We start from the raw sequence: 14,864 nt of genomic DNA, 5'->3' as shown, positions 1-14,864 counted from the left end.
TCTAGCTTAAGATTCAAATCTGAACAATAAGTTTGAATCTCCTCTTCAGTGTACCTGTTTTCCCCCTTTTTTGAAGCTCTCTGATTTTTGAATAGAAAATGAAGTTTTTAAGCTCAGTTATTCTTGTGAGGTCTGTTATCACTTGCAAAATGCGTTTTGCAATTGCCATGAAAGAATACTATACGCAGCTTCAGAAATTTCCAAAAGGTCTCACACTGCCATAGTCAGTAATGTGCTGCCAGCCAGCAACTCTTGGCATGTGTTCAACATGCTGAGCTTTCATAACCAACTGGTAGCTTTTTAATCAAGCTAAATGTGAAAAATCAGATATTCCTTTGTGTGAAGAAAGAACGATTGAGGATATGTAATAAAGAGCCTACATTAAAAAACAGACTTTAGAATTTCCACTTCAACCTTATAGTGAGTAGAAAAATTAGACATTAAAAACAAATGAACTTTAAAATGCAGTTGGGTTACATTATGGCATCCTTTGAATAGCTTACATAAGCTTACTTCCTAGATACAGTATTTTAAAGGTTTTTGAGGAGTTTGTGATTCATGCCAAGATGGTAGGAAACAGAATTCATGCAGCACTTGGGGAAAATGAAATACTCCTGAGGGAAATACTCTTGAGGGAAATAATCTAATGAACAGCTGATTTTGTAAATTCATCTTGTGCATGGGGGTGGACAGTGTCTCTATATAGTCTCTCACCTGGTAAGGCTGCAAAATGTACATTGTTTCATCAGATGTATTGCAAAATCCTTGCAGTAACTTCTTTATACCACATCAGTCTTACATATTTTTTTTCTTCATATTAACTGATGTATAAAAATACAGCTTGGAATCAATTCAAAGCATCAGTTTGCGTCTTCAAGCAGTGTGCTTAAATACTTTGTTGCATTGTGAGCCAGATGATATGTTTGCGAAGAGAAGCTCTTCAATTTTTATATTGTAGAGAGAAAATTTGAAAAGAAAATTGGCAAACTTTGTTTTTCTCTTTCATTCACATGCACAGCAGTTGAGGCTGACAAGAAATAGTTTTGAAAGAACACCACTGCATCAAACAATCTATAAGTTTAAACTAAAAACAGCATGAGAAAGGGAAAGTCTGATGGGAGATTGTGTCATCTTATAACATAGCTGCAGGAGGTTGAGCCAAGGGCCTGAGAACCCTATGAAAGTGCCAGTGAGGGGGCAGAAAGAAGAAAGTATGTGCATCTTATGCAGAAGAAGAGAATTAAGTTCAGAGAGGTGATAAAACGTTAATAGGCTAGGAGTTTATATTGCGTGGAAACTTAGCAGTAGATGTTGTTAGTCAGAACAGTGTTTTTAATATTCAACATGTACTACTCTGTAGGCACTATGAAGATGTATCATTTTACAATTCAGTTTTGCAAACAAATTCAAATGGTTGCTGAGATTAACCTCTACAGAATTTACTACAGGTTTTAGATTTCTACCACAACCCACAAGAAAAAACGTCCTCAGTTTATGCAGAATGGCAGCTGCAAAAACAGCTTGTACCTCTTTCCTAACTTTTAAAAAGACAGAATCACTTTTATTTGCCCTCAGATCATGAGCCTCTGGAAAAGGCTAATTTCATATAAAGGAAGTTTTTATGTAGTCAAAGCATTTATAATATGGGAACTTTAAAGTCCTAAAACTAGGATATGGAGTAGAAAGACTTCACTACTTTTTTATTATTTATAATTGGTATCTAGTGGGCAAAAATAAATATCATTGGGATTAATAAGCAAGTTAAGGATATAGCAGCTCTAAAACATGTAACATCAAATATGCACAACCTTAGTTAAGCCAATCAAAATGCAAAATGGCTTAATTCCTATGCATTGATAAAAGTAATATTTGTTATAATTGTATTTTGTATCTTTGTATTAAATTACATCCACTTTAAAGTAATTCTAAATACTATTTCCAACCAATAATAGTGAGTGCAAAATACTAGAAACATACTTGAAATGAAAATAGATGTACAGCAAGTATATGATACATTTCAATTGGAAGTTTTTATTACTTGACAAATGCAAATTTTCAAAAATATGAAGTAGATCAAGAAGGACAAAGAAACTACCAGTTTTTAAAGGAAAACTGCCTAGGATATGCTACATTATCTAAGAAATCTTCCCAGCCCTCATGTACTAATAAATTCTAAAGCTCTTCTAAAACATTTAAGTGTTGAAGCATTTAAAGGTACTATGCGGATATGAATATAGGCAGAAGCAGTGGCCAGACAGCAGGGAGATTCTATCAACACTCCTATCAGGAAAAATTAGGGAGAACTCAGCCATTTTCAGTTGCATTTGTAATCTACCAGCAGGTGAATTAGTATGCTCAGTGTTCCAGCTGAGCTGCTTTGTTTTGTACTGTTTATTGCTTGGCTGTCTGGTGTGAAACAACCTATATAAGGACTGTGTGAGGAATCCAGAAGTATTTGGTAGGGTGCATCGACATCTACTCATGCCTATTAAACCTCAAAGAATGATGATTCTGGAGAAAAAAAGATGAATAACACTGTTTCAATTCTGAATTTTCATTTCAAAATCTTTGTAAAGTATATTTATTTCAAAATATCAAATAAAACACTTTCATAATACAAATCATCACTATATGGTATAAAACTTAGATTATCTCATGAGTTACTCCACTTACTCTATTAAAATATTTTTTTCCATTGGCCATAAATCTTGAGGCAAGTGTTTTTATATACAGTTGTACTGTAGCAATTTCTGTGCCTAATTAATATAAAGGTTAGGTCATGTTATGTTAATTTAGACAATCATTGTATGCAGTTCTAGCTGCAGCATTAATATGAACAAAAATGTCTTGATGTGAAAGTCAGTCCAGTGCTTACAGAAGTGAAGAGTAAGAAGAACTGAGGTTAAAATTTGTTTATATTATGTCTTATCCTTCAGTACAGCAATCAGTTCCTAAGTCCTTCAATTGAGAGCAATGTATATGGAATGAGGTATATATGTGGTGCAAGGGAAATGATTAGATATATTCAAAGTAGAGAATTCTGGATTAGGAATCCTGAGTTGTTTTCATGATTGTTCTGCTGATATGCTGTAAGCCTGGGGACAGCAACATTACTAATTTCAAGCCTTCCTTGTGAAGTACCTTGATCTTATTTTATGGAGATACTGAATTCTTTCATGTTCATACAAGTGAAAGAAAGAGCAGAGCTGGGGGAGAGTGGAACAACTTGAGTGAGTTTTATAGGTACGAAATAAACACATCTCTGAATTGCTTGATTTTTTTTGAAGAAATATGTCTTGCAGAAGACCCATGTTAAAAAATGATTAATATATTCTTGTCAACAAGCTCAGGGAGATCATTGCTAGCTATCCTTTCAGTCTTTGAAAGATATGAAATTAATGGGACTCTTTACGTGCTTAATGTGGAAGAGGTGGTTTTGTACCTTACTGAACTGAGATCTAAAGCCCATCTGTTTTAGTCACTGAAAATTCCGTGAGGTCTAACTGTTGTGTCAGTCTAGCTTCAGAGAGTGGAAGCAGGAGACTCTGTGGAGCTCAGGTAATAGACACAGATTTATGAGGTGGGAATCACAGTTGTACCATGCCATCTGGGATAGTATGCACTACCTTGTACCAGATATCATATTGATGCAGATCTCTGTCAGTCAGATTTGTACAGCATCCACCACAAAGTGTTAGTGCATAAGCTGTGTGAAGCAGCTACAAACTTCAGGTTTGATTTTATAAGAAGGGAATATCAAATGTGAACACTAAGAAGGTATTATCTCTTTTATATACAGTTGCAAGGCCACTACTGGAATACTACTTTTAGGTCATCTACCATTTAATGAGGATGAAATCTTAAAAATAAATAAATAAATCAGAAATATACTTTAACAGAGAAGATTAATAAGTTAAGTGGTGGCTTGATCTTGGAGTATTGGTAGTGATCACAGGGGAAGGATTTTTCTCATAGTAGGCAACTTCAATCTAATAGGTAACGATACAGCAGCAGCTGGTCTTAAACTGGTATTACAAGCAGGATGCAAATTCTAACAACGTAATCAACTGTTGAAACACTTAGCTGTGGAGGTGGTTGGTTCTCTTTTATAGCAAGTCTTTAAATCACGGCTGAATTCCTCTCCAGGCAATACAGTGCATCTCAGATATTGTGGACTTGATGCAGAAGTTGCTGGTGAGATGCAAAGGAGGTCAGGTCATGTGGCCATTGTCCCTTCTGATCTAAAAGCTTCCGAGTTGGAGGCACAGAATTCTCTTAATATCTTAATGCTAGCCTGTTTCTCAATGTGCCGAGAGATTCAGCTAGTCAGAAAAAAGTTCAAAACAGCTGTTGCTTAAATGTCATCTGATTGTATTTAAGCAGAAAACAATTTAGAGGAATAAAGTACTATCTAGACATCCTAATCAAGATGTGTCCCTATTGTACTGGACACTTAGTTTGTGCAGTAAAATACAGTCCTGGATATTGGGAATTGCTTGTGGAAATTGAAAGGGATTTTAAATCACTCATTGAAATTTTCTGATACGGTTCCAGAATGAGTTAAACTATTTTTAATGACCAGAGGGACTAGTCATTTCTGAAGAAGGGAAGAAAATTATGGCCTGGAGAATAAACATGATGAAATTGGTAATTTTTTTTTTTAATGAAAAGATTCAGATTGAGCAAATTCATCAATAAATACGATGAGCAAATGTTTAACCTTTAGGTTTGGTTTGTGTTCGCATTCCAAACTAATATAATTAGAGAAGCTTAAACATATGTGAATGTTGAACATATGTTTACAGAGTAATTATGTTTAACATCAGGAAGTTCACAAAACATTTTCTATATTCTTGTGTTAAGTACTCTTTTGCATTAGTATTTTCTAAATGTCATGTTGAATAGTACATTAAATTCTAGGTTCTTTCTAAGTTGTCTGAAGTGACTGTTTTACAGAGAAAAAATTTTTCTCAGCTGTAGTAATTTCTTGCATTTAACCATTGTTATTACTTCCATATGTCTTTTTACTGTGACATTTTCTTCTAGTAGGCCAACAGATTAAGGCATTAATAAACTGCGTGACTAAGCAAGTTTCTTACTGTAGCTATACTTGTGCGTTTCAAAGTGCCAGCTTGTATAAACAGTCCTTGCTACTACACTTTCACCTTTGTATAGGATTACCTTTGTTCAAAGCATACCGAGTCAGTCAGTGATTAACAAGGGATTGGCTAACATAGCTCATTGCATTATGCAATTTTAATATTGCACCTCTTTTCACCAGTGGAGGGTAGGGGGAAAAAAAAAGGGCAAGTTTCTGCAATCAGCTTGTTCATCTGAACTCTCCATAGGCCTGAGTGCTCACAGTCCATCCCTCGAGCAGGCTTTTGCATGAATGAGCAAAGCAGTATTACTAGAGCAAAAGGAGCTAGACACAGCACAGCTGTAACAAATGGTGTTGCCTCCAGCTCTGCTGAACCCCATTACACTGCACTGAATGTTGCCCTGCATTAGTGGCGTCCTGGGATCAGCCTCAGCCCACAGGTGGCCCTGTGAAAAGGCGGGGAGTGGATTTGGCTGTGTCCTGGGCACCACCACTTGGTGCTTGAATCCTCGCGTGGCGAAAGCTTGAGGTGAAGGTTTGGGCCTTGGTCCCTATACTGCTGCAGAGGGGTGTTTCTGCATGTCTTCCGTTGGGGTCAGGGCTGCCTGGAGCACTGGGGAGCCCCTGCCCCAACAACAGCCTAAGGAAAGAGGGCCTGGGCCAAACATGTGGGAGCCGTGGGAGCGTGCCTTTTACTCAAGGAACTAAGCACTTGCAACCAGTAAATGGAATCCCCAAAGCCTTGCCTTTCACTATTTACCTTTCTATTAATGGAGCCTAATGTTATTACAAACTCATTTATAGCACTTTTTGGTGTTATTTATTTATTTAACAGGCACACAAAAGGAAACCCTGAGCCTATTGCAAGAGCTAGCCTGCCATCTGGTGGCCGAGGCTGCCGAGGCACAGCACTGTCCCCGTGCCATCACCCCCAGAAGGGGCGACAACAAAACAAAACAACCCGAGGTTGGGCCGGGGCCCGGCGCCTGGCGCGGCGGCAGGCGGGGCCCCTGAGAGGACCGGGCCGCTTGGCGGCAGGTGCCGCGGGGCCTCCCCTCCAGGCCCGTGCCTCCGGGCCCGGCCGGTCCCTCTCGGGTGCCCGTAGCGGGCGGGGCCGGGCCGGGCCGTGGGCGGGCGGCGGGGCGCAGCGCAGCGCAGCGGGCGGCCATGGCGGCGGGCAGCGCCATCCAGATCCCCAGCCGCCTGCCGCTGCTGCTCACCCACGAGGGCGTCCTGCTGCCCGGCTCCACCATGCGGACCAGCGTGGACTCGCCGCGCAACATGCAGCTGGTGCGCAGCCGGCTCCTGAAGGGCACGTCGCTGCGCAGCACCATCATCGGCGTCATCCCCAACACCAGCGACCCCACGTCCGACTGCGACGACCTGCCCTCCCTGCACAGGTGCCACCGCCAGCTCGTCCCGGCCGTCGCCTCGCCCCGGCTGGCACCTCCGGGGAGCCGGGCCTTGGGGACGGGGCTTTGCTGCTCGGCCTCCCTGGGGCTGCCTCTCCCCTACCCGGAGCTTCTCCGGAGGGGACGCGGTGGCAGGGACTGGGGGGCTGGCGCATGCCAGAAGGTTGGGAAAGCAAGACCGGGGTGCAAGAGAATAACGCGATTCGATAAAGTTTAGGGTCATTAAGGCTCTACCCATATTGTTTTTTGTTGTGGTTTAATAAAAGTAACACAGGTAGAGACCTAGGTTCCTAAAAGCTAATTATATTTCTGTGGGATGAAGTACAAATAGAACTAATATGCTTTATTCCTTACAAAACTTTGTTGCATTAGTGGATTCAGTAACGTTTTGCAAGAATGTATTTTAATTCTGCTTAAGCAGGTAGTTTAATCATAGTTTAATCAGGTAAATGTGAACTAAAACATTAATTCTGGATGAGACAGACAATTTCACTGAAGAACAGTAGTTTACAAACGCTCCGTTTTCTAGTGCAAATAGTTCAAGCAGAAAGGTAAGCATTCCTTTCCTGTTCCAAGATCCCTTAAATTATTTATGAAAAAGTTACTTGTTCCCAAAAAGGATGTGTGTATTATATTGCTATTGTTAGTTTGTCAGTTACCTCATTCCTTTTCAAGTTTTAAGGTTTGGTTTTGTTAATTTGTGTGCAAAAGAGGTCATGTAATTCTGTTACCTTTGTTGATAATGAACTATGACCTCAGAGGTCCTACAGTTCAGTTTCTTGTTGGTAAGGGACACGTGAAATGTTCTGTGGAAGGTGCCGAGTAATACAAAGATTTGATCTGTTTTTAGGATTGGCACTGCTGCTCTGGCAGTTCAGGTGGTTGGCAGCAACTGGCCCAAGCCGCATTATACATTGCTCGTTACGGGCCTCTGCCGATTCCAGATACTGCAGTTGCTGAAAGAGAAGCCGTATCCAGTTGCTGAAGTTGAACAGTTGGATCGACTTGAGCAGTTTACTAACCAGCATAAATCTGAGGAGGAGCTTGGAGAGTTGTCAGAGCAATTCTATAAGTATGCAGTACAGGTAAATTATTCTAATCCTATTTAGTGTATCGGTGTACTTCTGCTTGTACTTAGACTTTTCTTTGTTTCTTCTTTTTGCCTTTCTCTCCCCCCTCTATCATGTTTTTCAGTGACAGGTAAAGTTTCAGTTCTGCTAGAAAATAAATTTTTGACATAGCTTACGGTTTCTGTGTTGGGTTCCAGGGTCTCAGTACAGTTCATTGCAGGATGGGTGTAAAATGCATATATTAGTATTACAATAGCTTGATAGTGTTTCATATATGGTAATGCTATAAGTATACTCTTGTAAAAGGAACACTTGAATAAGTGTTTTTTCCAGGATTCATGATACACATAACTGATTTATTTACTTTTAAGTATACGTTATAGTATTTATTAATTTTAAGTATGTTATTAAACAGGAAAAAACATATAGAATCTTGATTATAAACAGTTGTCCCCAGGGTATATTGAATTTGTGTTTAAAGGAAGCGGAGAAGAAAAATTATAATAGCCTTAAGGTAACTGCAAATATTTGTAATCAGGATGTTTGGGGGCTACTAAGAGATGTAGGCATTGAAAAAAGCACTGGAAACTATGATGATACTTTTGAACTTCTTGAACCAGTAGAAAGCCCAAAGTCTCAATTGTCCTATGCTGAGTTAGTGCTTCTTCTGCGTGCAGTTTTTTTCTATGTTTTTGGTAAAGCATCTAGACACATTTCGTACTAATACTTAAAGATGCACTGCTTTTTAGGTCAGATAGTTGCTTACATAATTTAAAAAGAAACATCAACAACTAAAAATATTGTTCATTGTGTGTTCATTACAGTTGGTTGAGATGCTGGATATGTCTGTTCCTGCAGTTGCAAAGCTGAGACGTCTTCTGGACAACCTGCCTAGAGAAGCTTTGCCAGATATACTTACTTCTATCATCCGTACATCCAACCAAGAGAAGCTTCAGGTATTGTGTTTTTAAACTATTTAAGGAGAATTAGGTGTTGGCTATTTTCTTATAGTTAATCACTTTTTAGATAATTTTGAAGTTGCTTACACATGATATTGAACAGCAATAATGTCGTGCTAGAAAGTATTTGTGTTACAACTGATAGTGAATATATTTAACAAATTTCGTGCTGTTTTTAAAATATTTTTCCTTATGTCTTTATGTCAGAATTCACCTAAAAGTTAAATATTAGTTAGTGCTGGAAACGGATTATTTTATACAACAACCAGAAATAGAACATGGATTTCCCAATCCCGTGGTAAAGATTATAAATCTATCTTCAAATTGTGTTGAAATCTTGCTTGCTTATCAGAGTTGACAGATCACTATATATTTAATGCTAAGAATTTCAGGATCAGGTTCCTTTTAATCATTTTAAAAAAAACATTTAAACTTGTGGCTTTTTAAATACTGAGACACTAGTGAAATTCGCATCTTATGTCACAATAATGTTATATAAAAATAATGCTTATGTTAGGATACTTACTAGTCTATCTATAGTTAATTGCTGTTTTTGTAAGTTGTGTTGTTCCTTTTCTTTTGTCGCTGCCAGTGCTATGAACTCAACTTTCAATTGAAAACGTAACATAAATTGTTTCAGAGTACAACAGATAAAAATAAATGCAGTACTTTGAAGAGAAGTTGTGCACTGTAGCACAACCTCCTGCTAGAGGAAGGTATATCAAACAACAAATTTACCATGTCCAGTTTTTGTCTGAAGTGATAAAGAAGAGAGCAAGTAGTGGAAGTTGTGGAAATAGAGCCAGATTCTACCCATTTCCGCACATTAACATAATTAAACATGAAAATAAAATAATGTATAAAGTCAAAAAAAACAACAACAAACCAAAAAAAAAAAAGAACAACACCTTAACGCACAAGGTGATTTTTTCTGGGTTAGCTGAGGAGATCAGGCTGTAGTTTATTCAAGAGAGAGCTCTTTTCTGAGGCTCTGTAACTGAGAAATAGAATGCTGGTAGATGTTTGACACAGAAAATGTAACTGAACTAACAAGGCACTTTAAAAACGGGACAAACTTTTGTTCTTTGAGGTACTTTGTAGTTTTGGCATACAGACCTTAAGGCTAGATTTTGTATGCTGTAATCTCTTTCATTTTCTTGCTACTTCCTTTTTTCCCAAACCATCTATTTCATAACAGTGATCAAAAAACAGTAACAGCATCAACAGGGTTTTCCTTCCACAAAATCCACATTGATAATCCATTAGCGTGAACTTGTTGGTTTCTTATAACTCCATGCTCTTAGATTTTAGATGCTGTTAGGCTGGAGGAGCGGTTCAAGATGACTATACCATTGCTTGTTAGACAAATTGAAGGACTGAAGCTGCTTCAAAAAACAAGAAAACCCAAACAGGATGATGATAAAAGGGTATGGACCTTTATATCTGGCATACTTAAATATCGTAAATAAGTATAAAGTTGCACTTTTAAACAGGCTAATGAACATACATGATTCTAATCTGTGCAAAGTGTTGATCTGTGGCCATAATATCTCATGGTCATTCTGTATCAGCAGAGAACACCCAGCTGTCAACTTCGGTTGTTCAGGTACCTAACAAAGAAAACATTCTTTTAAAGTTACCCAGGCATCATTTCTTTTAATCTGGGCATTTTCTGATTTTGAATAAATGCTCTTCTTTTTTTTTTTCTTTAAAGAATCATCTGATGACCAGTATACACACATGGTATGTGCATACTGTGCAGTGAAAGATGTACATTTTATTAATAGCATTGAAGGTGAATGACACCTTTTGAAATGCAGATACGTGTTTGAAATGCAAATGTGTGTTGTGAAATGTAGCTGGCTAAACTGGGGCAACCTAGACTTTTGCTGCATCTAATTATATATATGCAATTTAGAAATCAGAAAGTAATTGAGAAATGAACAGGAGTAAGAGAGATGGCTTACCTGTTTTGTATGGATTATTCTTATTCTGCCCAATATGATGGGCTGCAATGCTAAGCCATTCAAAATATCACAGTAATTCTTCTCAGTTTTGTCCTGGTCGTCTGTTACCTACTACATAAGACGACAAATACACTTAGCGAATAACGTACAGTAAAATAAAAACTAACTTTTTAAAAGTTATACCAGCAACACCTTTTCAAGTAATTTAGTAGATTAAAATCTGACTTTTTCTATTAAGTGGGCTTTCCCAAAATCTTGCATGTTTTTCTCATGGTTTCTATTCAAAGTCAAAGTACCCACCTTCTTTAAAAAAATGGTGCTATTATCTGGCTCTCTGTTATCTATTTCATAGGTTGTAGCTATTCGTCCTAATAGAAGAATCAATCACATTCCAAGCACTACAGAAGATGAGGAGGAGGAGGAAGATCATGATGATGTTGTCATGCTGGAAAAAAAGATAAGAACATCCAGTATGTCAGAACAAGCTCTTAAAGTTTGTCTTAAGGAAATAAAGAGGTAGGAGACTTTCAAATGAGGGTTTCATTTCTTTCTTTTAGAAAGAAATATTGCATTCGCCTTTTACGTGATTATGTATTTGTGTTGGTTGTGTTTTAGAAACAATTTTTAGAATTTTGGTAAAGTGCTACTTTTTGCTTATAAATTTGATCATTTTGTCTTTTTGTCATCCTCTCAGATTTTCCAAATACAAAGTCTTCTACATGTGGATTATATATTAATAAAGCATTAAATTGTAAGCTCTAAACCTCGATGTTATGAAGTGAAAACGTAAAAGAAAAGGGGGAGACAAACAATACTACTGCTGTTAATAATCAGTGGTTCAAAAGATCCAGATACTAGTCTTTTTTCCTCCTTCTTTGGTGAGGAGATAACTGGTATCGGTGGTAGATGTGATAAGGTTAACAACCTCCTCAGTGATAATGTATATGTATTGTGTTGCATGCATTGTGTATGCAACGTATGCATAGGTATATGATACATTTTTTTTTTTTCCTTTTTTGGTTACATAACGCAAGTAAACTTGTTTTATATTCTGCAAAGACAATCTCCTAATTGATATAATAGTTACTTTTTTTAGTATTGCAGATGTTGGAAAGTTAAGAGGGTTTGCTAAATATCTTTCTTGTAGTACAGGAGAGTGTCCTACTTTGCAGTTAGTTCTTCATTAGCCTTATGAAGTCTGTGCATGTACTTCCAGATTAAAGAAGATGCCGCAGTCAATGCCAGAATATGCTTTGACAAGAAATTACTTGGAACTTATGGTAGAATTGCCATGGAACAAGAGTACGAAAGGTAAATGCTTCTTTTATTGTATGTCTTTTGCACGGACATTTTAGGACAAGTACCTACAATGCAAAGACTGCATACTTAGTTCTCTCTTGCAAAAATTTTTTTCATTGCTTCATAGTAAAAATGTTATTAGTTGTACTAAAGCCTTTCAGCTTACCTTGTTTAAGGTAAGATCTGTATACTGAATATTTTAGCCAAGTTTGGTTAAGAACAAGAGGGTGAAAAAGAAAAGTTGTAGGTTTTTTTTTTTTTTGTAGTAAAATTTTTGAGTACAATAGAAAAAAACAAGTATCCTCTCAGCTTTTTACCACAGTTTTCAAAAGCTTTGAGCAGAGATTGATATTATTCATATAAGAACAGGATGCAAAAATGGAAAGCAAGAAAAAGGTAGAAAATCAAGGCTGACGTTTCTTTCTGACCAACATGAGTAGATTAATTGGGCAACATGACTTTCCAGAAGGTGTTCTGCTGGGGTAAGGGGTTTTAGTTCCTTCTAGCTTTTGAAGAATGAAGCTTTTAAATGACTTTTAAAACAATCTGATCTTAAACAGAAATTTAATATACCACACCATCAGAAACATGTCTTTTGCCTTCTTCGCACACATGGTGACAAATCTTGGTCTTTTTGAACTAGAGCCTTGTGTGTTCACGAATTTTCTTGTAAATATTTTCTTTAATCACTAAATTGTAAAAAGGTCTGCATACAAATGCAGTATTACTCAAAGAATCCCAAAGTGGGTAAAGTGTTTGTTGACTCTCATGTCCTATTGGAGAAAGGTGCTCTTTAATCTTGCAGAATTATGCCATGTCACATGGTTCGAAGTTTTTCCTTGAAGCAAAGTTGCAAAGTTTGTTTTCGTGTTCATGTTAGTGATACTTCAGACTTCATAGGTACAGTGAATAAAAATATACGTGAATAGAAAAATGGAAAATCGAATTAAAAAAATCCAGAAAATTATGGTCATTAATTTTTTGTTCAGTGTTTCATTACCAAAAAAAAAATCACATGGCTGATGGGACTAATAACTGCTGTCTATATGCGAAACATGCACAATTATTGGTATGAGGAGGTTTGTATGTGCAGCATGTAGAAGTTGAAAGGTAGGTATGTGCAGAGTTGATAGACTTCATTGCTTCCTGCCTTCTCTCTTTATATTATAGACGAAAGGACAGAGTTTTGTGCCAGAAATTTGTGCTAAGCATTAGTTAATGTTTGGTGAGGCCTGACAATTTATCTCAAATTATGGCAATTGCAAAAGCTTAACTGTCCCAGTCCTAGTATCACAGGGGTATTTTATATAGTGCACAATCACTTAAAATGTTGTATACCAGGTAAAGCCTGCCATTCAAGCCAATAGGATCTTGCTTTGTTACTCAGATGGTAGCATAAGTAGATGATGAAGAGGAGGTAAGGATGAATTTGTCGTTTGGTAAGACCTGACAGGATCAGACTTGTTTCTGTAAGAAAGCAAATGCTGAAAAATTTATACATCACTGAATTGCTGTTTAAGGACAGGTATAAAGTTCATTTGAACCAGATTTCAAATCTCCGACACAGTGGAAGGGTGTTTTGTTTGTGTTTGTTTTTAAATTCCATTATCAATAGTATCTCTCTAGCTGAAGTTTACTTTCCTTATTAAGGAAAAGAGGATTATAACAACTTTGTTTCAGTGAAACATTGTGTACAATTGTATGTGTTGGGAGGATTCCATTAATGAATGTGTTTGAGAATGTATTTGTTTCTGTTGTACTGTAGAATGAATTGTTTCCATTTCAAAAGGGAAATGTGCTTGATATCCTTTCTGTTGTCAATGATCGATAGATCGCCTTGAAATTCGTGCAGCTCGAATTCTTTTGGATAATGATCACTATGCTATGGAGAAGTTGAAGAAGAGAGTTTTGGAGTACTTAGCTGTCAGACAGCTTAAAAACAACCTCAAGGGACCCATTCTTTGTTTTGTGGGGCCCCCAGGAGTTGGTAAAACTAGTGTTGGAAGATCAATTGCAAAGACTTTGGGTCGAGAATTCCACAGAATTGCCTTAGGAGGAGTCTGTGATCAGTCTGATATTCGAGGCCACAGGTAACAATTTACTCCTTTCCTACATGTATTTTTTTCCTTTATTATGGAACATATTGATTATTTTAATTGTTCAGCTGATGTAGAGAGATTTTACTCATTTCAAACACTGGTAGTTATTAATTGATTTTCATTGGTATTCAGTAATATAATTCAGGAGATGATAATGGGAGAGTACATTCAGTGTTGAGATAGGTATTTATCCTTCTGCTATTGCCCTTTATCGTAACAATGGAGAACAGAATAATCACAAATGGATCTAGAAATGCAACACAAAAATCATCAACTGCAAAGTTCACAAATTTGTGACTTAAGAAATGACATATGCTTGGGATAATTAAAAGTGCATTTATATTTCTAAGCCATTTAATCTTCCGTTTTATTTTGGCCCTGTGTACTAAAATTCAGTAGGAAGTCTAATGCAAACAACTTTCTTAATGTTGGATCTGATTTTTCTACTTTGAAGGGGAATGCAAAGATTTAGTTACAAGAAATAGTGTTTTATCAACAATTCAGTATGTTATAACAATGTTTGATACTAAAGCCAGAGTAAAAACTGTAAGAGTGATGCTTAAAAGTTGCTAGAGAATAGCAACTGAGTTATTAATAGTATTTCACACTTGTTGGTGTACTACTTTTCCGTTTTTTCAAGGAACTTAAGCCGAAAGACTTCAAAGGAGATTTTTTGGTTAACTTTCCTTAGGAATTTTGTTTTCATCTTACATCTCTTTACACATCTATTCCTTAGTCTTCTAAACCATTTGTTTATATTAGTCTGTTTCCCATACCTCACAATTGGAAGCATGACAAATGGGTAATGTAGATAAGTAACTGCTAAACATCAGTGCAGCATTTTTGGTTCCGTTAACCATCTTCTATGCTTACTGCATGCAGTGTAAGAAGTTTGGAATAATGAGTTTGTTAGGGCTCTAGAGATCTGTAAAACTATGTGATTTGTCCTTACAGCAG

The 14,864-nt window shown here is 37.1% G+C and overlaps 1 protein-coding gene and 1 long non-coding RNA gene across 3 annotated transcripts in view; one reads left to right on the top strand and one right to left on the bottom strand.

Moving 5' to 3' along the window:
* The first annotated feature begins 6,218 nt into the window (after positions 1 to 6,218).
* LONP2 (lon peptidase 2, peroxisomal) overlaps positions 6,219 to 14,864 on the top strand; it is a 45,933-nt gene continuing 37,287 nt past the window's right edge. Inside the window, exons 1-7 of one of the 2 annotated variants that reach the window (XM_013186832.3) lie at positions 6,219 to 6,501; positions 7,364 to 7,598; positions 8,408 to 8,539; positions 9,847 to 9,969; positions 10,862 to 11,025; positions 11,726 to 11,820; positions 13,640 to 13,898. In XM_013186832.3, coding sequence (XP_013042286.3) covers positions 6,269 to 6,501; positions 7,364 to 7,598; positions 8,408 to 8,539; positions 9,847 to 9,969; positions 10,862 to 11,025; positions 11,726 to 11,820; positions 13,640 to 13,898 — 1,241 coding nt within the window. In that variant the 5' untranslated portion in view covers positions 6,219 to 6,268. Of the gene's footprint in view, positions 6,502 to 6,774; positions 7,065 to 7,363; positions 7,599 to 8,407; positions 8,540 to 9,846; positions 9,970 to 10,861; positions 11,026 to 11,725; positions 11,821 to 13,639; positions 13,899 to 14,864 lie in introns of those variants that run through there. The other variant, XM_013186834.3, reaches the window with a different exon arrangement.
* Positions 9,965 to 10,949, bottom strand: LOC136791781 (uncharacterized). The gene is made up of 3 exons (XR_010834412.1): positions 10,810 to 10,949; positions 10,510 to 10,620; positions 9,965 to 10,152 (listed from the first exon to the last, which is right to left on the bottom strand). It is a non-coding gene; the product is annotated as an uncharacterized lncRNA (long non-coding RNA).

This window comes from Anser cygnoides, chromosome 12, assembly GCF_040182565.1.
Source record: "Anser cygnoides isolate HZ-2024a breed goose chromosome 12, Taihu_goose_T2T_genome, whole genome shotgun sequence".
NCBI lineage: Eukaryota > Metazoa > Chordata > Aves > Anseriformes > Anatidae > Anser > Anser cygnoides.
Note: the sequence above shows the minus strand (reverse complement) of the source record. Positions and strands in the feature narration are given on the sequence as shown.